General features: G+C 49.9%; 1 protein-coding gene across 2 annotated transcripts; it reads right to left on the bottom strand.

Moving 5' to 3' along the window:
- Window positions 1–735: 735 nt before the first annotated feature.
- Window positions 736–27,610, bottom strand: SNRNP200 (small nuclear ribonucleoprotein U5 subunit 200). Of its 2 annotated transcripts, XM_082672410.1 has the most exons (45): window positions 27,469–27,610; window positions 26,782–26,945; window positions 25,152–25,323; window positions 23,986–24,178; window positions 22,865–22,920; window positions 21,577–21,675; window positions 21,021–21,173; window positions 20,816–20,915; window positions 20,516–20,652; window positions 19,845–19,928; window positions 19,580–19,753; window positions 19,154–19,291; window positions 18,769–18,924; window positions 18,033–18,203; window positions 16,366–16,559; window positions 16,024–16,147; window positions 14,878–15,027; window positions 14,531–14,641; window positions 13,838–13,969; window positions 13,480–13,668; window positions 12,924–13,121; window positions 12,371–12,523; window positions 12,178–12,258; window positions 11,760–11,843; window positions 11,002–11,108; window positions 10,577–10,695; window positions 10,134–10,288; window positions 9,830–10,019; window positions 9,491–9,664; window positions 8,363–8,523; window positions 7,825–8,052; window positions 7,296–7,487; window positions 7,027–7,205; window positions 6,683–6,834; window positions 5,734–5,842; window positions 5,077–5,185; window positions 4,376–4,565; window positions 4,114–4,278; window positions 3,759–3,880; window positions 3,338–3,481; window positions 3,074–3,250; window positions 2,634–2,794; window positions 2,470–2,551; window positions 1,268–1,360; window positions 736–1,170 (listed from the first exon to the last, which is right to left on the bottom strand). In XM_082672410.1, exons 1-45 carry the CDS (start codon window positions 27,511–27,513, stop codon window positions 1,027–1,029), a joined length of 6,411 nt encoding a protein of 2,136 aa, XP_082528536.1. In that variant the 5' UTR covers window positions 27,514–27,610; the 3' UTR covers window positions 736–1,026. The 2 variants fall into 2 exon arrangements, with proteins under 2 accessions (XP_082528536.1, XP_082528537.1); XM_082672411.1 differs by lacking the exons at window positions 736–1,170; window positions 1,268–1,360; window positions 2,470–2,551 and having other exon boundaries at window positions 2,640–2,794; window positions 3,343–3,481.

Raw genomic sequence — 27,610 nt, forward strand, 5'->3', positions numbered from 1 at the left:
CCAGAAGGCAAGAATTTGAGAAAAACATTTGTAGATCTGGATCTTAAAATCGGTTTAAGCACCCAGTTGGTGCTGCCTCATTATGGGAGGGGACACTGCTGGTCTTGAGAAAGTTCTAACCTGTTGATCTCTCCAGCAAAGTTAGTTCCTGCAGTAGGGCAGATACAGAGGAAGGGACCAAGGGCACAAGCCTGACTGAACAGAAGCTACCAACACTGTTCCCTCTGCGCTGACTGAAATGGTGCAGGCGGCAGCCCAACTGAAGAGCAGCCTCGTCCTCTAGAAGTGCTCACTGTGAGCAAGTTCACTGGCTGAAAAAAATAATCCTTAGGTTGGAGAAACGAAACTTTTTTTTTTTTGGCTGCATTGGGTCTTCGTTGCTGTGCACAGGCTTTCTCTAGTTGCGGTGACTGGGAGCTACTCTCTGTTGTGGCGCGCGGGCTTCCCATCGCGGTGGCTTCTCTACTTGCGGAGCACAGGCTCTAGGTGCATGGGCTTCAGTAGTTGTGGCTCGTGAGCTGTAGAGCGCAGGCTCAGTAGTTGTGGCTTGCAGGCTCTAGAGCGCAGGCTCAGTAGTTGTGGCGCATGGACTTAGTTGCTCTGCGGCATGTGGTATCTTCCCGGACCAGGGCTTGAACCCGTGTCCCCTGCACCAGCAGGCGGATTCTGAACCAATGTACCACCAGGGAAGTCCGAGAAAGGAAACTTTTAATCTGGAATCACTGCAAAGACAAATGGTTTCTCCAAATCATTTTATTAGAATGTGTTACTCAAAAGGAACTGCAAAGAACATGCCTAAAAATGGTGTACACAGTTTATGCTTGACACCTGCAGACACTAGATCCGAAGTTTGGATGGCAAGTGAGCCGGAGGGGAAAGTAGTAGGGTGGGCTGGGACCACGGCGGCACTGGCTGGCCAGACCTCACACAGACAGACCAGGCCTCCAAGACTGAGGTCCCATGACAGCGTACATGTACCAAACTCAGGTTCAACTCTTCTCTCTGCAAGAGCAAAGGCCTCTGGACTCAGTCTGAGTCACTGTCTGTCTCAGCTTCTTTCACATCCACGCTGAATTTGTACTCCTGGTCACATCCCATGTAAGCGTCGCTCATGAAGTACAGAGTGTAGTTGTGGGCGCCAGTGGCCGGGGCCACAAAGTCGAGCTTCACCTGGAGAGAGCAGGCAAAACTCAGGGCCAGCTCAGACACAGGAAGAGCTCTCAGCCTGCCCCGTCTCACAGCACACGGGGGCCACGGACACACTCACCTTGGCCTTCTGCTGCAGGGTCAGCCTCTTGATGGAAATGAGGCTGTTCGACTTGGCATCTCCGATCACCACCCACCAGCCCTCTTCACGTTTCTGTAGTGACCAAAAGCCAACAAAGTCAGCACATAAAATTTGATGATCATGACACCAAGAGAAAAGTTACAAAAGTAAGAAACCAGAAACCAGAAAGAAAGCTTTCTAAAACTTCTTCCCAAACTACAATTGGATATACCTAAGATTTTAAACTGCCTGAGGTGTCTCACATGAATCTTTAAGTAGGCAGATGAACTCATTTGTTGGTTCTGCCTCATTTCCTTGTCCCAAAGTACCTTCTCCCATTTAGTACCTGACACTAAATCCAAGATTCCACTATTAGACATCTAGTCTTTGGGGCCTCGCAGCTTTGAGTTCCTCAGAGACCCTTTTAAATAAAAGGCATATATGCCGGAGGAGAAAAACACATTAACATGGAGGTGAGCCTGCCAGCAGAGAGGATCCAAAGTAGGCCTTGTATCTACCAAGAATCCCCCTCTGCTGGCCGCTCCACTGTCAGAAAACCCAAGCATTCCACTTTAAAGCACTCTTTCCTCAGAGCCTATTAAACGAATACTTCGTAAACTTAAAACATTACAGTGTATCTGGTTTCTCCTTTCAGCCTTCAATTATTCTCCCATATAAGGGATCAGATTTCCTTTTTGGTGGTAAAGAACCAAGCACTGGAAGCAGAGTAAGTAGCTGTGAGAAACGAGCGCGAAGAAACACCAACTAGAAAAGCCCAACTGTCCTGGAGACCTTGGTTTTTTTTTGGCCAAGTGACACGTGGGATCTTAGTTCCCCAACCAGGGATCAAACCCGTGCCCGCCCCCTGCATTGATAGCAGAGAGTCTTAACCACTGGACCGCCAGGGAAGTCCCCCTGGAGCCATTTAGAGTTAAAGATAAATGCTGCTTCACAGCCACGGACCTCAACAACTGCGTGACTGGGGCGTTCAATAACGACCAGTCACCTAAATTGCCTTAAAGCAAAACACCACCAAAAACTCCCACAGAAAACACCCATGGCCCCAAGACTAATCCTCAGGCTTGTGGCTTCATTATTACTCTAAATTTCCTCCGTCAGTGACTATGCACCCTTATAGCCCAGCCTCTAGCCAGTCGGTAGGGCCTCAAGTGGACCCCTGGGAAGCCACGCCCAGGACGCACCTGTGGGAAGAGAGGCGCAATCACGGGGCCTGTGACTTCCTCCTCTCGCTCCAGCTGCACCAGCACCACAACCGGCCCGCCACTGTGGGGAGAAACGCAGGTTGCACGTCACAGCTGTGCCCAGCAAGGACCCGGGGCGGGGCACCTGGCCCTATCTGGCTCACCTGCGGATGCTGTCCTTGTCCACCACCTCGTAGGACAGCTCGATGTTGGGGTAGCGGTTACAGAAGCGGGCCACGTCTGCGATCTGGCTATCGGACAGCTGAAGCAATGCGTTGCGCTCTTCATCCTCCATCTCCATGATGTCAAAAACGCTCTCCACCCCCTGCAGTGGGTGTCAGAGGTCAGGGAAGAAGAGAGAATGCACACTAGCAGCAGAGGAAAGTGGCTCCAAAGAGCGGCTACTTTTACTTCCTAAGCCATCAGATCATCTAAAGAAGACACGGCTTCAGAAAGAACATGGCCCACAACCGTCAGGCTCTCTAGCAGCTCCACGGCTAACACCTCCAGAGAGGCCAGAATGAGAAGGCTCCCCTCCACAACCGCCCCCAGTGCAAGATGCTCGGCTCCCAGCCTCAGCCACCCGGGTCCAGGCCCGGCTCACCTTGTCTGTGCAACGTTTGATGTGCTCTGAGGTGAAGTGTGGCAGCTGTTTCAGGTATGAGTCCTTGGACCACATAGCTTGGGTGACCATCTGGGCCAGCTCCATGGCTGCCAGAGCTGGGCTGAGCCACCCGTTGCTGGAGAGGACATCCACACAGGCCTGGATGAGCCGGATGGCCTGAACAGGGACAGGAGAGCAAGAGCAGGCAGGGTTGGAACTGCTGCTTCACAGGCCACACGGGCTTCCCCCCGCCCCCCTCGATACCTTGCTAAGGATCTCCTCTGTATCCGACTGCAGCTCAGCACTCAGCTGCATGCGGGACAGGTGAGCCTGCAGAAGCAGGTTGGTCTTGACGTGCGGGTCATTGAACTTAGGGTTATTCAACTTGTGGGGGACCTTCTGGGCCAACTGGAAAGTGGAAGAAAAAGAGCCGATGATGAAGAGGTGACCCTACCTGAGACCTATTCTCAGGCAGCACCTATCCCAGTCTCACAACCCTTCAAGACTCAGAGGGGTGGCTGGGTGCCTGGGGGGTGGGGTGGGGCTGAGACGTGTGGAGGTGCGTGAGGGACGTCGGGGCAGGAGGGGTCGGTGTCTTCCTGTGGTGACCGGGCATCGCGTGCTCTGGGCACACGGGCCAAGTTTCAGCTCCGAGGAAGTTCTCCTGAAGCTGAGATGCCCTCACCTGCCGCAGGAGGTTGTCTTCGTGGTGCCGGATGGGAATGTTCTCATACTCGGCCGCATTCGAGATGATCTCAATAAGCCCTCGCACCTTGGTCTTGGCATTCAGGGACATGCTGAAGAGCTCTGAGAGAGGTAGGGAAGGAGATTTGAGAGCAGTCAAAGCAGGCAGAAAAGGAGCAGAGAGGAGAGAGTTAACTCCTGGGCTACCCCAGCTCCACCCTGTGATGCATGCCTCCGACAAACACCAGATGGGGCACTGGAAGCATCATCATCTCTCATCCACCATGGGCTGCAGACCCTGCCTGAGATCCCTCTAGCTCAGGCTCTGCACAGACCCAGCCCCTGCTGGCCCTCACCAATGGTGGTGTAGTTGATGTAATAGTAGGCAGCGATCATGCCCAGGTTCAGAGGCGCCACGTCCATCTCGTCCTCAATGCTGATGCACTTGGACTGCTCCAGGTCACTCAGGGTTTGTTCCACGAGCTCCGACAAGTGGTCAGACAGGTGACGATGGGAGATGCCTGTGAAGGTGACAGCCAAGTGGGGAGTCACAGGGAGATGGCGAGCAAGGGCTGTGAAAACCGCAAAAGGATAAGGTTATGTTCCAAAGCCACTGACCCTGCAGGTTGTAATAATTGGGGTTCTGTGTCATGCGGCGGTACAGAAAGGTCCAGGTGAGGTAGTCCACGGCGTCCTGCTTGTTCTCAATGGTCTTGGTGACAATCTCAGCATTGAAGTGGTCATGCATACAGTGGTCCAGGTGAGACTCTACTGGCAAAGGCTCATATAAGAACTTTTTGAAGAAATCCTATGGGAAAGAAGATAATAGAGAGTCAATGACAATATGGTCACAGAGATAGATCAAGGGGAAAAAAAAGCCAAGGGAAAACGCGGCCCCTATGTGACAGACAGACACAGCTAATCAAAATAGAAGAAACCAGTTGCACAGACAAGGTGAGCTGGGTCTGGACCTGGAGAGTTGGGTGTGTATGCCTGTTCCCACTGGCATCACTGGTTATTTCTACAGCAGAGACAGGGGGTACCCCAAGTCCCACATGCTGAGCAAAGCATGAGGGAAGATGGACCCAGCCAGAGCGAGAAGACGTCAACACACAGAGTCAACAGCAGTAGCAAAAACCAAAGGCTACAAAATTCTACGCAGCCAAGAGGCTTGTTACAAAAGCAACATGGAAGATAAAAGAGGCAGAAGTTGACAGACAGAATGTAAAAAAATAAGTAAACACATCTATCGAAAGAGAAACTAAAGAATCTGTTCTGAGGCCCAGGATCAAAAGACAGTGCAAGAGGCCCAGGCTGACCTTTTTGGAGCCCTGGCACATGATGACGCAGCGCCCCTCATCATCCTGCAAAGGGCGGTTGGCGTGTCCCACCATCTGCAGCACGTCGTAGATGGGGTAATCCACGTACCTAGAGACAGGAGGGGAGAGGAGGCAAAGCCACAGCAACGGACACTCAGGAAGCTGACTCCCTAAATGTCAAAGAATAAAGTGCAAACACGGGGAGACGTGGGCCAATCACAGCAAAACTCTGTTTACGAGTTCCCACGCTCAGGCACTAGTTTCACGTATCATCTATACATCACTTTAGTTTTCAAGTGTAAGAGTCATTACTTTGTTGCTCAGTGTCCTTGAACCAAAGCTATTAACCCATCTGATGCCAACAGCCAAATAACTCCCCATTAAAGGATCTAATATGTAAGGCAGGCTTCCAAAATTTACAGCTATATAGTTCATAAGTAATGAAGTCACCCGACTCAAATCCAAATCTAGAAGCAAGTTCAGACATTAAAAATAAGTCCATATAAATAAAACCCTGGCTGAGGTGGAATCTCGGCTAGCTGTTTATTTCCCTAACATCTTTTCTTCACAATAGTGAACTTCTGGATTTGCAGGTATTACGTTCATCTTAGGAAGGAAGGTCCCGCTAACACAGAGCAAGTGCACGGCTGTACTCACGCGTGGATCTTGCCGTTGTAGTACTGGGTATCCATGATGATCACCAGGTGGGCGGCCACATTCATGCCCCAGCAGAGACTCCGAGAAGCCACCACCACCTGGATAGCCCCTGAGCAGCAGAAGGGAGGAGACTAAGCACAGGGCTCCCTGGCTGAGGCAGGACGTGCTGCCTCCTGGGCAGGTAGTGGCTTATCTTGTGCTACATTTCAGAACTCAGAGCAAAGGTTTAATGACTAAGGGGCTAACTCGGTACTACAGGAGGTGGCTCTATGTCACTGTTGCTCTGCTGGGGGGGCTACCCTGGAGGAAACGAGGTAATCCTGGAACAGAATCCCAAGCCCAGGGAAAGCTAGGCTCACACTCCTGCCTGACAGATGGGCCTTGCTGGCTGGAAAGTGCTAAGGCTGACTCAGCCACGGGCTGGCTCAGTACATGGTAGCAAAATCGAGCTCTGAAGGTGCCACAAACCAGACAGATTCAGGGGTCAAAGGGTGACAGTAATGATTCTGGCAGGAGCATCTCCACTGCAGCTCCACTAAGCACTGTCAAAATAATACTCTGCGTGAAATGCCTGACGTCAACAAGGGACAGAGGCACACAGCCACTCAAGGGAAACAGGGGCCCAAACACTTTGCTGAGCCTGGAATCCGTAGAAAACCAGGTCTAGTGGCCAAATGTCCTGGTCTGAAAAACCAGGTTCTGAAAGAGCACAACCTTATGTGCCTGCCTGCTTTCTTATCTAGAAAGTAGGGGTAATATCTGTCCCACCTTCACCACAAGGGTACTGAAATCAAATGAGGTAACAGACAAAATAATCTGGTAAGTATCAATATTTTGAAAATGACCAATGTGCTGTAAAGAAATATCACCCACGCCCAGAAGTTCAACACACACCCCCGTGACACCTCTGGATCTAGTCTCACTCTGCGCCTCAAGGCTTGCTCTCTACCTGAGCTGAAGAGCTGCTCCACCAGGCGCCGCTCCATGGGGCTGAGCCCCTCGTGCAGGTAGCCCACCCCGTTTAGCAGCGTCTCCTTGAGCGTGCTGTCACTCAGCTTCTCCAGGTAGGGGATCAGGTCCTTCTCCGTGCAGTGCAGGAACCTGGGCGGCATGAGCACTGACTCAGCCCGGAGCGCTTCCACCCCCCAGAGACCCTTCCAGCTGTGCGTCGCCCAGTCCCGAGCCAGGCGGGGGCCACCCCACCCTTGTGAACAGAACACCCGGCAGGAGGCCGGTCTCACTTGAGCCAACCCTCACCTCCCCACGGGCCCCCAGGAGCCAGGCCCCGCCCACCTCTGCCGCTGGATGTCGGCCGCACACGTGGTGAGGATGTCGATGGCGGTGAGGCGCGTCTGCTTGCGAGATGGAACGAAGACAATGACGGGCTTCTTGGGCGAGTGCTTGGTGATGGCGTGGTACACAGGCTTGGCCATGGACAGCAGGCGAGTCTGCGTGTGGCTAATGTTGAAGCCCTGGAGACCGAGGAGGAAGAAAGGAGGTTACAAACCCAGGGAGCCCAGGACGTCATGAGGCCACGTGGGAACGGGAAGAGCGGGTCCCACCTGGATGTGCAGCTCCAAGGGCACGGGGCGCACGTTCGGGTGGAAGTTGAAGGTGGAGGTGGCGCTGCACCCCAGCCAGTGGGCCACGTCCTTTGCGTTCGAGAGCGAGGAGCTGAGGGCCACGATGCGAATGGGCCTCTCGATCTGGGAGGAGATGTAGCGCATCCGGGAGCAGATCACCTCCAGCACGGGCTGAAAAGGGGTGGGAGTCACTGCAGGCCCGGCGCTCCATCCTCAGCCCTGAGCTACCTTCGTGTGGAGCCCAACAACCTCGAGATGATCTCCTAACTCTTCCTTGTGATTAGGGGCTCTCCCGTCTTTGGGTCCACCTCCTCCACAGCCAATCTCCACTAAGCAATGGTACTCTCCAAGAAAACTACAGAAAAGTCTCAGATCATCCTTTCAGAATAAGGTGATGGGCAGAATCCTCTTGGGAGAAGCCCTAGTCTCTGGCCCTCACCTAAGGCCCAAAGCCAAGGCTACTCTGCTGGTCCCAGCCCCGCTCCTATGATGCAAGGTCAAGCCATACCCCATTCTCGCCCCCGATAAGGTGGACCTCATCCACCACAAAGAGGTTGATGTTCTGGACATTCTTGCGCTGCTTCCACCGCCGGGAAAGGATGTCCCACTTCTCGGGGGTGCTGATGATGATGTTGCCTTTGCCCAGAAGCTTCAGGTCCGTGCTGGTCTCCCCCGTCAGGAGCACCACCTTCTTGTTGAGCCTATCCTGGAACTTCTCGTACCAGTCCATGTACACCTGGCAGGCGGGCAGCGGGAGGGCAGAAAAACATCAGGCCACGTCAGGCTTCAGTTCATGAATTATGAGAAAAACATGGGAAGCCAAACACAGAGGCCTGTCGCCCTGGAGATCTCAAGCTAAATACTTCATAATCACACACCAACCTATAAGTGACCGGAGAGCTTCCCTTTAGTATACGACTGCGGAAATGGCCACCAGCAGGCAAACAGTCTTGCCCCAGTTGGCTCTGCAAATTTCAGGGCTCAGAAAACCTTGATGTGGACTCAGAGATGAAAACAGTTTCTGGGAAAATTCACACGTGACACACCTGCTCCGCCAGAGCCTCCATGGGGGTGATGTAGACACAGCGCCCCTCCGAGTTCTGCAGCAGCATCCGCAGGATGGCGAACTCCGCACAGATGGTCTTCCCGCTGCCCGTGGGGGCCCCCACAAACACGTTGTCATCGCTGTTGTACACGGTGTTAAACACTGAGAAGCGACAGAGAGGCAGCGTGAACACGGAGAGACTCGGACGCACAGGAAACTCAGCCAGTCAGCCCAGAATGGCAACCATGAGAGGTGATGGCACACGGCCCCCACCTGCAGTCGGGCCTGCGACATCTCTCCCCTTCATCCGCTCCTTCCCACACAAGAGGAGGAAAGGGACCAAGATCAAGAGTTCAGGGCCCCTGGAGATTTGCGGGAGGACAACAGAAGCAAAGGAGGTCAGGGCTCCCTCCTTGCTTCTCAGGGACAGGATGCCAAACCAAGGGGAACTGCCTCCCCTCCTCTGCCCCTCCAACCCTCTCCTCTGTTTCCTGGAAAGAGTCAAGTACACAGAGAAGGTAAAAAGCCTAATACGTAAGCCCTGGCATCCAGACTGGGTTAAAATCAAGTTCTACTATTTATTAGCTGGTTCAATTGGGGTGCCTCTCCCTGCCTCGGTTTCCTCATCTGTAGAACAGGACACTGATGGTAGTATCTCAAATGGTAAATCCCTGTTTGCTGGTATCTCAAACAGGATTGTGGAAGGAATGAAAGAGAAAACACTTGGGGTGCACCCAGCCCAGAGTACTTAAAACATGGGGCGTGCTCTGCGAACACAGCTGTCATTTACAGCAATGAAGGCAGTGGAGGCCTCGGTCAACGCTGCACACTCTGGTTCAATACTGGAGCCTCCTGAGCCTGAGAAATGACAGTGCACCGTGATAGTAAGACGTGCTCTACCAACCCTCCTCAGGGAGACGTGCAAAGAAGCGAAGCAAATCTGATAGTAACCAAGGGCTTCTGAGAACGGAAAACGTCCTGGCTGCTCCAACAGTTGGCACTGATGAGCTCCCACTCCTGCCAAGCACCTGAGGGCCCTCCTCCCCCTCCTCCTGCAGAACCTACCTGTCTCCCGGGGACCTTAAAAGGCCTCCAAAGGAACCGCCCGCCTGGAAATGGAAACACCTACCCTGGGTCTGGATGGGGTTGAAGAAAGGAAATTTATCTTGGTAAAGGCTCTCAAAGGCACTGTTTCTCAGGGCAGACACGGGCAAGGGCTGCAGGTCCAGAAGCTCGGTTGGGGGTGGGTACTTCTCTGGTAGGATCAGGTGCCGGAAAGAGACAGGCAGTTGGGTCTCACAAGCTGCCAGAAAAGAAACGGGAAGGGCAGTCAGCACACTGGGAACCCCAAGGCAGCATACACAGCACTCTCCCCAACCAAGTCTGGCCCAGTACAAGGGGCAAGACACTCATCTAACTGCCCCGGGAGGACCTGGCCCAGGGGACCCTGCGGAGGAGACGCACTCACAGAGCCAGCGGTCAGACACCACACGGATGAAGTACTGAGGGGGCAGCGGTTCAAAGACAGGCACGAAGAACGTAATGAGGTGCTCGTCCTGCGCATACTTGGCCTTGAGTAGGAAGTACTCGTGGTGCAGGATCACCTCGCTGTCCACATCCTCCACCAGAATCCAGAACGCCTCTGAGGAACCATGGACCTGCCCACAGGGGCACAAGTGACAGGAGCATGAGCTGGCGGTAACTCAGCCCTCCAATCCCGTTCTCCTCAAGACCCCTCTGAAACCAGGCCCCTGCGCCTCACACAGCCTGACCTTTTCATCCCACTGGAAGTCGGGTGTGATGGTCAGCTCCACCTTCAGCGTGGAGCGCGTGATAGGCTGCAGATGCACCGACAACTCCAGCTTGGGGAACAGGTGGACGTATTTGTGGATGGTCTTCCCCATCTTGGGCATGCGGATAAGCTCCCCTACGAGGACACAAGAGAGCACGGGGCTGCAGCCCAGCCTGCCTGCAAACGCAGCCCTGAGGGCCACCAAGGGGAACAGGCGGATTCCACTCCAGAAGGGCAGGCTCTTCCCTCCACTCTCAGTGGGCCCAGAAGATTCAAAGCCCCGAGACCAAGAGCAAGCCTACTGCTAGTGGGACAAGACAAGCGAGCGCAGGATGTCAGGGCACGAGGCCTAGGAACTGGAAAGCAGGCAGGCTTAGGGAGACATCTGAGCTGTGCGGATGAGCAGGATGGCTTCCCACGCACCTATCTCATTGTGATTCAGGTCATACAGACGCTCAAAAGGGAAGTTTTTCTTCTCGATCTTCTTCACTACTTCCTCAGGGAGTTTCCGGAACTGGCGCAGAGGACACATGGACTGCCACCTGTCCAGGAAGGAAACAGAGCTATCAGTCCCTTGTGCGGAGCCTGGAACCAACTGCCCTCCTCACGGCTTCCAACGGATGAGCTGTGACCCACAGAACACGAATGCTGAAGACAGACACTTCCAACTATGCCACCCTCCCCGACTCCTCAGCTGCACCCCAAAGGGCCTGCCCCCTTCTCAACTTTCACCCAGCTGCATATTTCACACATCAGGGCGAGATCTGATGCGCTCTAAGGCTTTCCCACCACACCCTCGGCCCGGGGACCCCCACCCTGGGACCAGCTTCCAGCTCACTGGGCCTTACATGCGTTTGTCAATCATCTTGCAGAGGTTCAGGGTCTTGTCTGTAAGCTGCGCCCAGCCTCGGTTCAGGACAATTTCAAAGATGGCACGCATCAACCGGCCAGCCGACTGGGGAAAGACGAAGCATTCCCCCTGTCAAGTCCACACTGTCCCCAGACCTAATAATGCAGCCACCCGACACAGGGTTTAATTACCTCAAGCTCTGACACGACCAGCTACACCAACTCAAAACCCAAGTCCCTCTGTCATGACCCACCCCCACCCCCAGCAGACGCTGGCTGATGCAGGACAGTCAGAGAAGTGCAGCTAGAGCTCCGCGCCCAGCATTGTAACCTTCCACTCACTGCCTGGTCTTAAGGCTTTTGACTCATTTAGCATTTAGAGTCCTAGCAAGAGTAAGGGTGTTAGTGACTTGCCCTGAGAAAAAGACAAAGAGTAGTTATTAAAGCCTTTTGCCATTTCTGGGTGTATTTAGGAGCCCAGCAGCCGTAATGGGAAGTCCCTCTCCACAGGGAAGCAGACACCGTGTCTTGCGATCTCCACATGGAGCCTCCCCAGCATCTCTGTAAAGGCCTCACCTTCCCACGTGCTCAACATCAGTAAAACAGAGCGGCCGTACCACACGCGCACCAGCCAACAAGCCACCTGGGGCACAACTCAGCATTCCTTCTCCCTCACTAGTGTCAGGCCTACTTTTTACCAGACACACACAGAACACAGGATGGGAACTTATCAGGGGTGGCACAACCCTGCCCTCACCTGGGTAACATATACCATGTCGGCCATCAACGCAAAGCCCTCCAATTTCAGTTGCGAGATGAAAGCTTGGAGAAGCACATTGATCTGGAAAAAAGCAAAATCAGCCAGAAGGAGGCCGATCACTGATTGAACCATCCGAAAAAGTGAATACATTTCTGCTCTGGGCAACCATGCCAGGTAAGACCTTCTAGAGCTCTTGATTTGCAGACATTAAATAATTGTTACTCCATGTAAAAAAGAACATGTGAGAAGGATGCAGAAACTCGGAGAACTGAGCAGATTACCAAGAACAAAGGGTCATCTTTTATTTTTATTTATTTTATCTTTTTATTTTTTAAATTCTTTTCTAAGGTTCATCTTTTAGAAGATCAGGAAAACCACCTGACCCTTACCCCAAGCAGAGAGGAGCTGGGCTCACCTTCGCACTGGGTTCCTCAATGCTCTCCTTTACAGGGATGGGCACCCTCTCCAGCAACTTCTGCAGCTCCAGCTTCTCCTCCTGCCGCAAGAAGGAAACAAGTCAAGAAAAAGCCAGGAGGCCAAGGAGAGAACCAACCAGTGACGTGGCAGTGGGTACCAACTTCCAGTTCCAACACGCTGAGTGGACTCACTTCTCTCACAGTGATGTTCTTGAACTCTGAGGACAAGGAGAAGACTCTGAAAAGCTCAATCTCACTCAGGGTGGGCTTTAGCAGCTGGTTGTAGGTCTGTACCGTATCATTGGTGATGTAGTAGTGGCTGGCTATACGACCGAGTTCTGTCACCTACAAAGAAGGAAGACTCAATCCAAAGCTGATCATTAACAAGCGGCAACCTCTCACTGTGGACAAGAGGTGCCCACCGAGTGAACACACAGCAATACAAGTGCCTGGCCCAAGCACAGGAAGGATGGCCCAATAAACTGACCTATAGTGTGACTTGATGCCCACACAGACAAGAGAGCTAGATCAGCTGCCACAGCTCAAGATACGGAAAGGAAGCACCATCAGGTTTTACACTATTTTAGAAGTTCCTAGGTTCAAAGGGCACAGTCCAATGCCACTTGTTTTTCTGCTGTTCCAAGCAGTGGGCAATTAGGCAGTACTTGAATCAAGACAGTGATCTGAAAAATTGTCTCCTGGGGCTACAACTTCTGCAGGGACCTCTGTCCCTCAGCCCACTCACCTGGAAGTTGCCCGTCTTCTTGTCGTACTTGACCAGATTGTTCTTATCCAGCATCAAGGCAGCAGTATGAACCAGATCCAGTCGGCGCTGGTCCAGCAGGGGATCTCCCTTGAGGTCATCATGAGAGATGCCATAGAGGGTTGGGGATCGGAGCATTCGGATATACAGGTAGGCGTAGCCCAGCCAGTTCACTGCATCCTATAAGAAACAGATCATGGGCCTTAGCATGCAGAGCTGATGTCCAAGTGAAAAGCTCCCACAGAGCACTTAGATGTTAATTCCCAACTATGACGATACGTATTATACTGTCTTGTGAACGTTTATAATATTTCATTATTAAGAAAACAGAGTCCTTTCTAAGATTTTGGCAACAAGGGAAATTGTCAGCCAGAGACCCAAGAAGGCTGAGAGCCTGCTTACACTGAGAGACGTGGGGCCCAGGGCTGGAGGACCCCGGTGCTGAGGCCCACAGCACAATGACCGAGACCACCTCACTCCTGGCACCCTGGCCTCTCTGGAGAAGATAAGAGGCGCCAAGGACAGAGCCCTCCCCTACCTTTGCGTTCTGGACGTTCCCCAGCACGATTTCCGCGTTGAGCATGTCAGGCAGCTTTGATACCATCTGGCTCTCAATAGGAAGCTGCTGATTGAGGAGGGACAGGTAGTACTGCAGCTCCCCATGAGAAGTGATGAGTATGCCTTCGCCCTTGGTGTCATACTGAGGTCTTCCTGCTCGTCCCAGCATCTATAGGTCAGAGAGAGCAACCAAGACGGCTATGGCCACAGAGCTCCTGGGTTTGATTCCAGGCTTCTACATTATGGAACCTCGCCTTCCATCTGCCATCTTTTGGACCTCCTGTGTATAAAACACAGCATGCTTTTCCCCACTGAGAATAAACTCAAAAGCTCCATACCTGCAGGATGTCCAGTGCCCCCAGCTCTGTCCAGCGCCCCTTCTCTGGACTGTACACCTGGGTGCCTTTGATGATGACGGTATGCGCGGGGAGATTCACACCCCAAGCCAGGGTTGCCGTGGAAACTAAAACCTACAGAGGCAAGGCAAGGTAATAAGGAAAACGGACGTTACCACCATGGATTACTATCCTCAACTTCTCCAGGCAACTGGCCTCAGAGCTTCTAGCAGCATCAAGGTGGGTCCCATACTTGCCAACGTTAACACCAGAATAAAGAGAAAAGGAGTCCTTGGGTTCCTCATCTCTTCGAGAATCAACATTTCAAGGTTCTAGAGACACTTAAGAGACAGATATGCAGACATATATGAATCAACTTAGGGTTACTAAACAAGTCAAAGTATGGGCTCTCCTGAGACAGGGAATGAACAAGGTCCTGACCTATGTCTGACAATATCTGGAGTCACGAACATGCTTGCTCTGCTGGGCTTCTCAGGTGCTTTCCTGAACTCACTCATCTTCCCGCATGCAGGATGTGAAGAGATGGGAGAGGTGGTATGACACTACACTGACTGTACCTACCCAACCCTCCGACCTGGTTTACCTGAGCCTGAAACAACGAAGTACCAGGCACAAACATACGGCACAACCTCCGATGTTTCCCGTCTTCTCCGTCTGTGCTTTGCCCACCCTCACCTGAATGTGTTTATCAGCAAAAAGATCCTCTACGAGTGTCCGGTCAACTCTGGTCATGCCCGCGTGATGAATAGCAAAGCCATAGGGCAGGAGATCCTTCAGCTCCAGGTTCTGGGAAACAGAAGAGAACAGGTGATGAGGTGAGCCTTCCTGAAGCAACTCCCCCAGAGACGAAGCAAATCTCTTCAGCTGAGACTCTGCCCCTCACCTATCCACATATCCACAGCCAATCAAACCTCACCCTATGTGAAAGAGCACCACCTCACACTCCTGGAGGACCACTGGGACAACTCGGATTGAGCCAGTTACCATGTAGGAATGAGAGAGCTGGGCCTGTCTCGCCTCACCTTGCACTGCTCGGCTTCTGTCCGAAGGACTTCTGTGGAGGCCGAGCCCTCTCTCAGAAACAGACCCAGCGTGTCCTTCTCCAGGCACATGTCCCGGATGGCCCTGGCCGTCTTCCCAGTCTCTTTCCGGGAGTGGACAAACACCAGCACCTGAGTAGAAGCCACAGTTTTCCACAGTCAAGAGACACACTCTGACGGTCACCCCCACGCCCCTGAGGAACCAGCAGCAGAAGTAGAGGCTGCACCACGATCAGGCAAGAAACTGAGGTCTGGCTCAGAAGCCTAACAGTGCCCGTAAGACCCTAAGCGAACGAACCTACCAAGCACAGTGATGAGGGTCCTGTAACTGGGACACTAAACTAACTCTTAGCACCCCATCTTTTAACAGCAAGTTTAGATATAATATGAATGCACATTCAGGAATCTCAATTAATTTGTGTTCAGGTACCTGATGAGATTCTCAGCTGCTAAAATGTTATATAAAATAACGGGCACTGGCCTTTATAAATGGACTTAGGAAGTAAGTCTCAGTATGAGACAGGCACTATTTTGTAGGAAATAAAGTCCTCCAAGTATTTAGTGCCAAGAAAAGATTTGTGTCTTCATGTAAATTCTTATGTTTTTTTAATCAGGCAAAATATTCAATGTTCCATAAAAAAATCAGATCATACTTACTAGTAAAATGCCCTTTCACTAGTTTTTAATTTTTATCTTTAGTTTTGCTATGTTTTTAGTATAAGTCACCCAAATCTTTTATGGAAGAACCCTTGATAATGTAGATAAACAAATTAATTATTTGTGCCTGGTGATTTCCTTTTTGAGTTTTTAAATTACAAATTCAATTTCTTTAATGGTTACAGGACAATTCAGATTATCTATTTCATCAAGGCTGTTTTGGTAGTTGGTTGTTTTTGAGAAATAGGCCCATTTCCTTTAGGCTGTCAAATCCATGTGTAAAGTTGTTCACAGTATTCCTTTACTATCCTTTCAAATGTAACAGATTCCGTAGTAATACCCCATTTCGTTTCTGGTACTGGTGATTTGTTTTGTGTCTTCTCTCTTTATCTTAGTCAGTCTTGCTTGGCTATCAGTAAGTCAAAAATTCAAAAGAACAGAGTTCAAGAATAATGAGAAACCATGACAGACCTGATTTTTTCCAGCATGTTCCATGATTTTCTCATAGACAATTTCGTTCATGATCTGGAAACGCTTGATAGCTTTTTTCTCCGTAATGCCCACGTAAGTCTGTTCTAGAGGCACTGGGCGGAAGCTAGAAGTTCAACAGTTAGACAAATTAGGCTTCTGAGACAAAAGTACTGAGGAAATAAACAGTCCTTTTCGCTGCCAGGGAGCAATATTCCTCTTTTTGGATTCGTATCACATCAAAACCCAAAGGCCATTCTAAAACCCAATCTAATAGAGCTCCTTGGAAAAGAAGGACAGCAGGAAGGTCACCCTGGTTAAACTTCTCCCAGTCTTTTCTTATACCTGTTGTCGAAGTAGAAGAGGCCCTTGGCAGGGTCCACACGCAGAAAGGTGGCCACATCTTCATAGTTGGGGAGGGTAGCACTAAGACCGATGAGTCGGACATCCTCTTGGGTCATCTCAATGTTCCGGATGGTCCTGGCCACCAACGCTTCTAAGACAGGACCTCTGTCATCGTGGAGAAGATGGATCTCATCCTAAGGAATGGGAGGGCAGCAAATTACCTGTAGGACTAGAGAAATGTGGCCCCCTTTCCTGAAGAGTATTCCCATTTTGTAGGTATACACCTAATATGCCAAATAAAGAAGACAAGAAAAGGGATCCCAAGGCCAGGGAAACCCAAAGGATGAGATGATATTCACCATGAAATACCCCAGGAAATAACATGCTCCAACCACGGGCTGCTTTGCTACAGTTCAGTGAAACAATGCTTTACGGTAAGAAAATCTGATACTTCGGGTAAATGAATTCATAACTCCACTCAAAGGAAAATTCCTTTACTAAAGATAAAGCTTCTGATCAGACCATATTTATATCAAATAAGGTTTTACCTCTGGGCAGTTATCTTTACCAAGAACGAATTGTATCAAATGAAGACTCTGAATCATCAAATGAAGGATCCACATAGCCTAAGGCAGTGCTTCTCAAATTGCAGCAGGCATACAAGGCAGGAGGGGATCTTATTAAAATGCAGATTGTATTTCAGCAAGTGGGAGTGGGGACAGGGACTCTGCATTTCTTTCCTTTTTAAAAAAAATATTTATTTTGGCTGTGCTGGGTCTTAGTTGTGGCACGCAGGATCTTTCTTGCAGCACGTGGGAATCTTTAGTTGCAGCATGCTGACTTCTTAGTTGCAGCATGCGGACTCTTGGTTGAGGCATGGATGTGGGATCTAGTTCCCTGACCAAGGATCAAACCCAGACCCACTGCATTGGGAGCACGGAGTCTTATCCACTGTGCCACCAGGGAAGTCCCAGGACTCTGAATTTCTAACAAGACTTTGAGTAGCAGACTCTAAGCAGGGGCTAGCAAATTTTTTCTTGAAGGCCAGAGAGTCAGTATTTTAGGCTTGTGGGCCATACAGTCTCTGTTACAAATATTCAATTCTGTCACTGCAGCACAAAAGTAACTGTGAACAATATGCAAATGGGTATGGCTGTGTTCCAATAAAACAAAAATCAGTAGCCACAGATTGCCAACCCTGCTCTAGAATGCTGCAAATCAACATGCAAGGTCTCCTTTCTGCTTCCCCAGACAACCAAAAGAAACCGCACTCAGACTGTCATTCCTCCCTGGGGGCTTCTGTGTATACAGGACACAATATCTTGACTCCTTACTCATTCTCTCTGAGAATGGATTCTTTATAAAGCCCTTTAATGTTCTGGGAGGACATAAGTATCAATAGTTTTTTCAATTGTCTGTTTACATTTATTTCAAAATATTTGACATAAAAAAAGTATAAATGATATGGCAAAGAGCATGCACCTACTGGGAAGTGTTTCAATTCGGTGCAGATTCTCATTTAGCAGTAAGAGCAATGCGGACAATAGCTGCCATTACGAAGGCCAGTAACTGGAGGAAAGGCACTGAAGAAAAGTTTAGCATTAAAACCCAGCAACCCCTCCTCAACCAGGCCTGGGCTCTGTGTTCCCACAAGGACCCCCACTCACCAGGATGATGAGTCGCACGAGCTGGGTGTAGGTCCGCTCCCCACCCTTGCGGGTAATGATGTCCCACTTCTCAGGGGTGCAGACGATGATCTGAGTGGCGCTGATCTCCTCCTTGCACAGCTGGTGGTCTCCAGTCAGTTCTGCAACAGTGATGCCGTACGTGGCCAGGCGCTGGGTGTAGGAAAGGCACATCAGGCAAAAATGCTTGGAGGGGGCCTGGACTCCACACTCTCTGTCTGTGAAGTCTGAGTGTGGGGTACTGGAGGTAGGTACCAACCCTTCAGGGAAATATCAAGTGTATGAGGTTGAGCATATGAACATTTATTTATAAAACAAATCCAAGTTTACACGCAGGGTAAGGAAGCAGAAAAATGCTCGCTGGGAGCTCTGCACACAATAGGGGGAAATGGAAGCTTGCAGACAAAAGACCTGCAATAACACTAGATCTATTATCAACCACCCATGTAAGTGTTTCATAAATACTCCAATAATGCAAATGATACCAACTGCAGAAAATTGCTAAGGAGAAGATTAAAAAGATGGTAAACCCTTGTAAAAGCCCAAAAGAGATCCAGGACTTTCTCCTTTCACAAACACTCTGTACTTGGGTCAAGTTCCACCTTCGAAGGAGAAAAAAACACCACACAAGGCATTCCAGAAATGCCCTAATGTAAGAAGCAGAGAAGCACCAGGCCTGTCCCCCAATATCTTCTGGAGAAAGGTTCTATCCCCTTACCTTTCCAAAACTGCCCACCATCTCCTGCACCAAAGACCGCATGGGGGCGATGTAGATGATCTTGAAGTCATCCACGTTGATAGTGCCATCCATGTTAATGTGCTTCCCTATCTCTCGGAGCATAGACATCAGGGCCACGTTGGTCTTACCAGCACCCTATGAGAGGTCAAGGACAAGAAGGCCTGTGTACCTCGTTATGCTCACTACCCCAATTTCTAAGGGCTTATCACCAAAACAGAGCATGTCCTGCGGATTTTACCCTACCATTTAACATCTCCTCCACCAAAGAATAAAGAATTAGGGGGTAAGGATGGAGATGAACTATATTGCCACCTAAAATATACACCGCATTCCACGAGAAAAAAGCAGGCAGGGCAGTGCTTACGGTAGGAGCGCAGAGCAGCAGATTCTCATCCGTCTCCAGAGCAGCACGGTAGAGCTTACTCTGGATCCGATTCAGTGTTTTGAAGCCCTCAAATCCAGCCTGGGCATACTTGGGCAGTTTCTCCACTGGAAGAAGTTGCTAGGAAAAAATGCCACGCACATCACATTAGCAGCACCCTTGAGCAGACTGTGGTTTTGCGAGATTGCACTTCCTGGCAACATCCCTGCATAACGCTCCACTAATGGCCAGACCAGAGAGATCAGTATTGTCCCCAGGGCTCAAAATCAAAACGGGAAAACTCTGCAGCAGCGTCCACTTCTGGAATAAACTATCTGTGAGACAAGGCCACACTGTGGTCAATGGGTGGAAATCCGAACTGGAAGGGAGGCGAAGTGAGCAGAAAACTTAGAAAAGCAATTCACTCACTTCTTCAGAGCCGAAGGGCTTGGGCTTCAGAGCAGGCACATGCACCTCTTCATAGCCCTTGCGCTGGCGACGGAAGGATCCGTCAGGAAGCTGACAGCGTTTGTTGGCCATGAAGTGGCTCCCCTGGGTAAAAACTAGGTCCTCCAAGTCCAGAACCTGTCGCGGAGCCAGTGCCTGGGAGTATGAAAAACAAGAATATAAAGTGAGCAAGCTGAGCAAAGGAGTTTCCATCCCTCACAGCCTTCGAAATGGCCTTGGTACCTACCTCTCCACCCTGGTCCAGATCCATGGTTTCCAGATCTGTGTCCATCCGGGACTGACGCACTCGCTCTCTCCGGGACCTCTCCTCCTGTGATGCGGAAAGACAGAAAGAATAGCAACGATTCATCACCATCCCAGCTTCTTGTCCTTTCCAGTCCCTTGGCTGAGCTTGACTCACAGGTGCTGACTAGTAAGTCCTGAAACAGAAAGGTGGCCCTTTACGTTCAGACAGTTGAGGACCACCAGAATGATGAAATCAAACCACTTTCAAGGGACAATACATAGTCCTGGGATTTCAAAAGTCGACGTTCAACAATGCAGCATCAAGGGCTATCCTTAAGGGACAGAGTGTGGGTTCTGTGTTCAGCAAACATGCACTGTATTCCTGTACTACCAGCAGACACCATGACTTATTGTGTGAACAAGCAGCAAAGGGCCCAGGTGCTGGTGACGACAGCAGCAGGTCAGCAGTCTCTCGACCACACCAGCGTGAAGGTGTTGATTCCACACTGTACCAATGACCAAACTCAAAGAATCTGGAGAAATAATTCACTTCTTCAACTTCCTGCTTTAACAGGAATTTATCTTTTTGCTGCAATCTTCTAACTAGTGTCTCTTTTCCAAAGCAAACACTCTAGCTCAGGAGTCAGACAGACAAACCAACCCAGCCCTTACCCGGATCAGATCCTCCTTCTCCGTTTCGTGGAGCTGGTAGAGGAACTTGGACAGCTCTGGGTCAGCTTCCATCTTTCCCATGATCCTTTCCTTTTCAGCTTCACTCTGTGCACTGGCCAGCAAGGTACAGTATAAAACTGTCAACAGCAAAAGGAAGAAAGGGAAGGTGAGATACAAAATCAACCTTCAACCCTGGGGTAGAAAGAAAAATACGTGAAACAAGTGGTGAGGCTATGAAAGCAACATAACCTCTACCGCACACCCACCTACGACACAAAAGCGTTCTCCATACATACTCACTCATCATCCTGTGCTGCCGCAACACCTTAATAAAATCAAAAGTGTTGAAACCAAGGAGCAGAACCAGCTGGTTCTCACATTCCCGGTCATCACTGGCCGTCTGCAGGGAGAAGATAACACCACGATTAAGGACACAGCCATCTGCTTCCTACACTGTCCCATCTGCTAAGACACACGGAACACAAAAACATTATCCCGGCTGTACCTTCAAAATCTCCAAGACTTCATCTGCCTTCTTCTGCGACACAATGGCATCATCATAGAAGCGACTGAGCTGCCGCTGGAGCCAAAAGGCATCAATATCCCGAGGGTGCAAATCCTTCTTCTTGGAACTCATCAGTTCCCCTGAGGCCACAAGCTACAAAGTAACCAGGCACTGAGCTCACTGTGTCTCCATCTGCCCCACGTGCTTTCTTATCATCCAGCAACAAAGCTCTGCAGGCCACCCACCCACAGCCTACCCTCTTCTGAGGACTTTCCGGTGGGGGCGGGGGTGGTGGTGGGGTGGGGGGATGAGGACTCCGCTACACTGAGTTCATGAGCACACCAAACCCACCAAGACTTCATCAACACATGCCTTTGAGAAGGAGGGTGACTGACTGAAACCTTAAGAAAAACCATACACGAAATGTTTATCACAGCTCACCCTATGAAAAGGTAGCTTAATAAATAATACATGACAGGACCTAGGTATGGGAAAGAAGTGCTACACCCAGAAATAACCTGCCCTGCAGGGGCGGGCAAGAGCAAGCTGTACTCACATTAGCCGAGAGGGTGCAGCGCACCACTGCCTCGTCCCCTTCCATGTCGTCATCCGATGCCTCTTCTCGAACCTCCCCGTACACATCTTCATCACCTTCCTGTGGAAACAGCCCCAACCCCAACTCGTGACCTGGAGCTGATCCTGGCATCACCACAGAACCTCTCCCTCAAGTCACTTAAAATAAGATCCATGGTTAGAGCAAACGCTTCTGCGGTGGAACCAACAACTTACTGGAACCAGGGTCAGCCTCATTCCAGAGTACATTTACCAGAAGGACCAATACAGAAGCACACTTGGGAAAGCACACAGTGACCAGAAATGTAGAGGCCACACTTCGCTTGCTCACTACTGTCTTTACGCACATACCTGCCTACAGGTGTACTATGTACTGAGCACAGGGTCATGTTAAAAGCAGGTCCTTAATAATAAGCATTTGTTCAATGAATGAATGCTATGAGCAAAGCATTCTTTTAGTTTGTTGCTACTTAAAATTAAGAAATTCTACTAACTCTACTGGAGGAAGGGGCTCAGCAGTCATCTACTTCAATCATATCGTTTGAAAGCTGGAGACACTGAAGCAAAACGACCTGTCCGATACAGGACCAAAATTCAGCCCTCTAGGCTCCCAGTTTGGTGCTCTCTCCTGACTCTCCTTTGCTACCCCTTCTTCCTGTCCTAGTTTATGATATCCCAAAGCTGGCGTTTTACCTTTCAGGAAGCCAAACACACCCAATGAGAACTCGAATGCAGCTCTGCACATTTTTTCAAGTGCCCCACTTGTTCCTATTAGTTATATTCAAGAAATTCTAATTAGATGGTAAACCTCAGTGGCTGCTGCAACTGTTACTGAAACAACCACGTACAAAATATGCCCATGCTCTGCGGCGAATGTGCATCTTTTTTTGAAATTGGCAGTAGGACACAGTACTGGAAAGAGGAAAATTATCACAGTATGGTTAAAATGCAGTAAAACGGGACAACACATTCCCGAAATGAAGTATACGCTATACTTACCTTTTTTTCTTTCTTTTTGCTGACCCACTTGGTTTATGTTCAATTACTGTATTAATTTACATTTATAAGTTCAAATTTGCTTTATAAAGCCAGAAAATAACCATAACAATTTTTCAGCGAAATAATATTTATGCCCAAGTTTGACACCAATACAACACATAAAACTTATCTGGCTTAAGTTAGGGCACTTCTTTACATCAGAAGTGGTCCCCTCACCTTAACAACTAAAAAAAAAAAAAAGACGAGACTGGGTCTGTTTGCTTATCACTTACCTCCTCATCAGACTCAAACTGTACATTCACACCATACGTCTCATCAATGTTGTCATCTGAAACGGTGAGGGATTAGAAAAAGAGGACAGGGAACAGTTAGTAAAATGAGGCACTAGGGAGTTAATTTCCTCCCTAACTGCCTGACTTGGCTCTCCTCAGGACATACCTAAGGTCTAAGGACTAACAGACAAATGATCAACATAAGAGAGCCTGGGGCTTCCCTGGTGGCGCAGTGGTTAAGAATCCGCCTGCCAATGCAGGGGACATGGGTTTGATCCCTGGTCCAGGAAGATCCCACATGCAACAGAGCAACTAAGCCCATGCGCCATAGCTACTGAGCCTGATCTCTGGAGCTCACGAGCCACAACTACTGAGCCCACGTGCCACAACTAACGAAGCCCACGCGCCTAGAGCCCGTGCTCCACAACAAGAGAAGCCATTGCAATGAGAAACACACGCACCACAACGAAGAGTAGCCCCCGCTCGATGCAACCAGAGAAAGCCCACGCACGGCAACGATCATCCAACGCAGCCAAAAATAAATAAAATTAATTTACAAAAAAAAAAAAAAAGAGAGCCTTCTGTGCTGCCACCAGCAAGGCCTGCTCCAATCTGCCGGCCGTAGAAACGGCCCTGCTCTGCCTGTCCACCCTCCACCCAGGCCCTCTCCAAGTTTTCTCCCATGTTCTATACAATAAAAGGGTCTCAGAATAAGAAATGGCTCCCGGAATCAAGGGATTCTGGCATCCATCAATCATAACCCCTCCAAAAACACCAAATAGGTTATGGAAACCTTTTTTTTTTTTTTTTTTTTTTTGCGGTACACGGGCCTCTCACTGTTGTGGCCTCTCCCGTTGCGGAGCACAGGCTCTGGAAACGCAGGCTCAGCGGCCATGGCTCACAGGCCCAGCCGCTCTGCGGCATGTGGGATCTTCCCGGACCGGGGCACAAACCTGTGTCCCCTGCATCGGCAGGTGGACTCTCAACCACTGAGCCACCAGGGAAGCCCTGGAAACCTTTTAAAGCATCTTTCAGATGCTTTAATGGCTGAGGCTAGAAGATCACATTAGGGGTCAACAAGCACCCAGTTCATATGGTCAGGACACAAACAGCTCACTTACCCATATTCTGGATTTCCTTGTCTCCACCATAGTCTGTGATCTTTTTACCCAGGTTCACTAACACATGGTATCTTGTATCATCTGTCTGACCCAGCAGCAGATCAATCTCCTTTCTCCTTTCCTTGTCCCGAAGCTTTTCATTCTTTAAAACAGCTAGAACTTCATCAGCTGCCCCACAAAGGATATCACGTGGCTGGCAAAAAAAAAAAAAGAAAAATTTAGAACAACGAGACAAAGACATAGAACATCACTGACCAGCTTTACGTGACAATAGGATGTGAAGAGCTGTATCTCTTTAAAACCTGCATACCAGGTTCCCACCATTTTCACTCATGTTAATTTAAAAATGCCACATGGGGCTTCCCTGGTGGCGCAGTGGTTGAGAGTCCGCCTGCCGATGCAGGGGACGCGGGTTCGTGCCCTGGTCTGGGAGGGTCCCACATGCCGCAGAGTGGCTGGGCCCCTGAGCCATGGCCGCTGGGCCAGCGTGTCCAGGGCCTGTGCTCCGCAGCGGGAGAGGCCGCAGCGGTGAGAGGCCCGCGTACCGCAAGGAAAAGAAAAAAAAAACTGCCACAAAAGGTCACACAATTGAAGGAAGACTCATCTGTTTCAAAAAATCAGGTAAGTGGTCTTAGGAAGACAGACACGGCTTCCACAGCAGTGTGCCACATCTCTCCCGACGGGAGAGGCGCTCTGCAGTCCTGCCCTAGCCTGCCTAACTTGCGGTGATTCTTTATCCTCACCTCCTCTAGCAGCCACCTCACCAGCGTCTCTCAGAGACTCACAGAGCTCCTTAATCTAATTACACGTATAATGCTAAGAGCACAGATTCTGGATATAAACTACCTGGGCTTACATCCTGGGTCTGCCAAACACTACTCTGTGACTTGGGAAGATTACTTAAGTATCCTTTGCCTCACACCTCTCTTCTGTAGAATGGAAAGTAAGTATTAATAGCACCTAGTCATAGAGCTAACATGAGAACTGAAAGAGAGAAGACATGTAAAATGCTATCCCATATAAAGTAAGTGCTCTATAAATACGAGCCACTTCTGCGTATCAGTATGGCCCACACAGGAAAATACACAGACAAGGTTCCTCTGGTGCCTCCCAGGTGTGACTTCCTCCCTCTCCAAAAACATGGCTTCACCCTCTGGCTGCCTCACCTGGTCCCCAAGTGCAGCCTGGATGAAGCTGAGCAGCACTTCGTAGGTCTCCCGGGTCTCTTTAGTTTTGGGCTTGTAGATGATGCCCACCATCTCATCAATGCCCTCCGAGAGCAGAGTATAACCCTTCATCTTGTTGATGTCATGCCGGTCCTCATCACGCTTTCTTCGCCTAATGGACAGAGTATGATGTTGAACGGGCAGAACCTTCCCTCTCAAAGGCAAGACTAAAAGAAGCCCACCCCACCCTCCTCCCCTCAGCTCCATGACACACAGGTAATATAAAACCACAAATCTGTACCTCAGCAAGTGATTCCCATTTGGCCTTAGTCACTTGCACGAGTATTTCTTTATGGGAACACAGTAACAGAAAGGGACTACTCTGTCATTCTCTCACTAGATGCACTAAATGTTACAATGAGACATCCTCCACGTTCATTTAAAAGAGACAACCCTTTCTACTTTGTATGACAATATATGATTGGATTTTGACTAGCTTTTTATCCCTCAGACATATTTTCTTTTTCTACCCAGAAAACCGAAGCTCCAAAGGAATCTACTGCCATCAATTCCTGGAAAAGAAGTCACACTCCGCAAAGTGGAGGACCAATGATACGTAACTCATTTCAAATACAACTGCTTTAATCAAAACCGGGCCTACAAATTTCTGAGACTTCATCATGAGAGAAGAGGAAGACACAGACGATCAGGGTCGAAAGATAACAGTGAGATAAAGTTCAATGATTTTTTTTAAGTTTGGAAATATATCACCCCGCAAAAGTAAAAAAACAACAAAAAAGCAAAACAAAACACCTGCCTTTCATGCTTGAATGGTAGTTTATAACAACAAAACTGGAAGTGGGCAACAGCAGACAAAAGAAGTAGGGGTGGTAAGTTAGTAATAACAGAGAAGAGTGAGAAGAGTTACTGAGACAAGAGTTTAACGGGACTTCCCGGGTGGCACAGTGGTTAAGAATCCGCCTGCCAATGCAGGGGACACGGGTTCGAGCCCTGGTCCGGGAAGATCCCACATGCTGCAGAGTAGCTAAGCCCGTGTGCCACAACTACTGAGCCTGCGCTCTCCTGCGAGCCACAACTACTGAGCCCACGTGCCACAACTACGGAGCTTGCGCTCTAGAACCTGTGAGCCACAACTACTGAGCCCGCACGCTTAGAGCCCGTGCTCCGCAACAAGAGAAGCCACCGCAATGAGAAGCCCATGCACCGCAACAAAGAGTAGCCCCCGTGCGCAGCAACGAAGACCCAACGCAGCCAAAAAAAAAAAGGGGGGTTAACAGATACAAACTACTATATGTACAATAGATAAACAAAAACAAAAAAAAGAGTTTACCAAGAATCTTCAAAATACCATGAAGAAAATTAAGATCTCTCTATGGATGAGAAACACATGCTGAAAAAAGATCTAAAAGTTGTTTTCCACTTCAGATACACTTGTTTAGGCCAAAGAATCTTTCGATTCTTATGATTCTGCTTTTATCTTTACTGAATTGTTTTAATGTCACTGACATCTCACTTGCACCAAGCAATTCAGCAAAAAAAACACTGCTCAAATGCCAAGGGAAAATGGACTTAGGGTCTGAAGAAAAATCATTTTCCCCCTGCTACTCACTTGGCTCTTCTTTCTTCTTGCATCTGTGGTTTCGTCCGTTGAGCCTTATCTCCCATCCGGGTGCCCTCGAGCTTCCCAACCAGGGACAGAACCTCTCCTGTGGGTTCATCCCGGCGGGTCCGGTCAATGAGAGAGCGGTCAGCTTGGAGGACAAGATTCGAGTTCTGAAAAGATCACAGTGTTATCGAAACTCTGACAGGAGCAGGACCAATGCCGGTACCAAAGGGATACCAGCTGATAACAAAGGAAGTTATCTTCTTTGGGGCAAAGAAGTGACAAAAATCACTAGTCGGAATAAAAAGATGTTTTCCTTAAGAAGCGCATCATATAACTGCGCATGAGCGAAGGGCAATCATATCGTTAGAACAATCCTTGCTCCTAACACTGCTCATAACTCCGCCCAGGGAACACTGTCGGGCACGTTGGAGATGACATACAAAAGGGGTCGGGACCAGCGCCGAGGGGACAGGGAACAGACACTCCTAACAGAGCTCTTAGCCCATCCCGCTCGCCCCAGTCACCAGTGGGGTTATTCATATCGTCGTGTACCCCCTCCTTCGCCTGAACCTGATTTCCCCTCTGCTTTCGCGGTTCTCCCGTAGGCCTTCAGAGTAAAACTCCCTTCCTCAGCCTCCCGCTCCCCACCGGCCTCCTCAGCCCAGAGCCCTCCGCCGAGCCCACACGCACCGCCTTGTACTCGTACTGCAGGCTACGAGCGGTCACATCCGCCATGGCGTCGGACGCTGGGGGGTCTCAGAGCTCCGCTCCCCCCACCACACGCTACAGACAGCCGCCGATCTCCTCTACCGCCGCGCCTGACGCAGGAAAG

Source organism: Grampus griseus (genome assembly GCF_964374135.1).
Source record: "Grampus griseus genome assembly, chromosome: 15".
Lineage (NCBI taxonomy): Eukaryota > Metazoa > Chordata > Mammalia > Artiodactyla > Delphinidae > Grampus > Grampus griseus.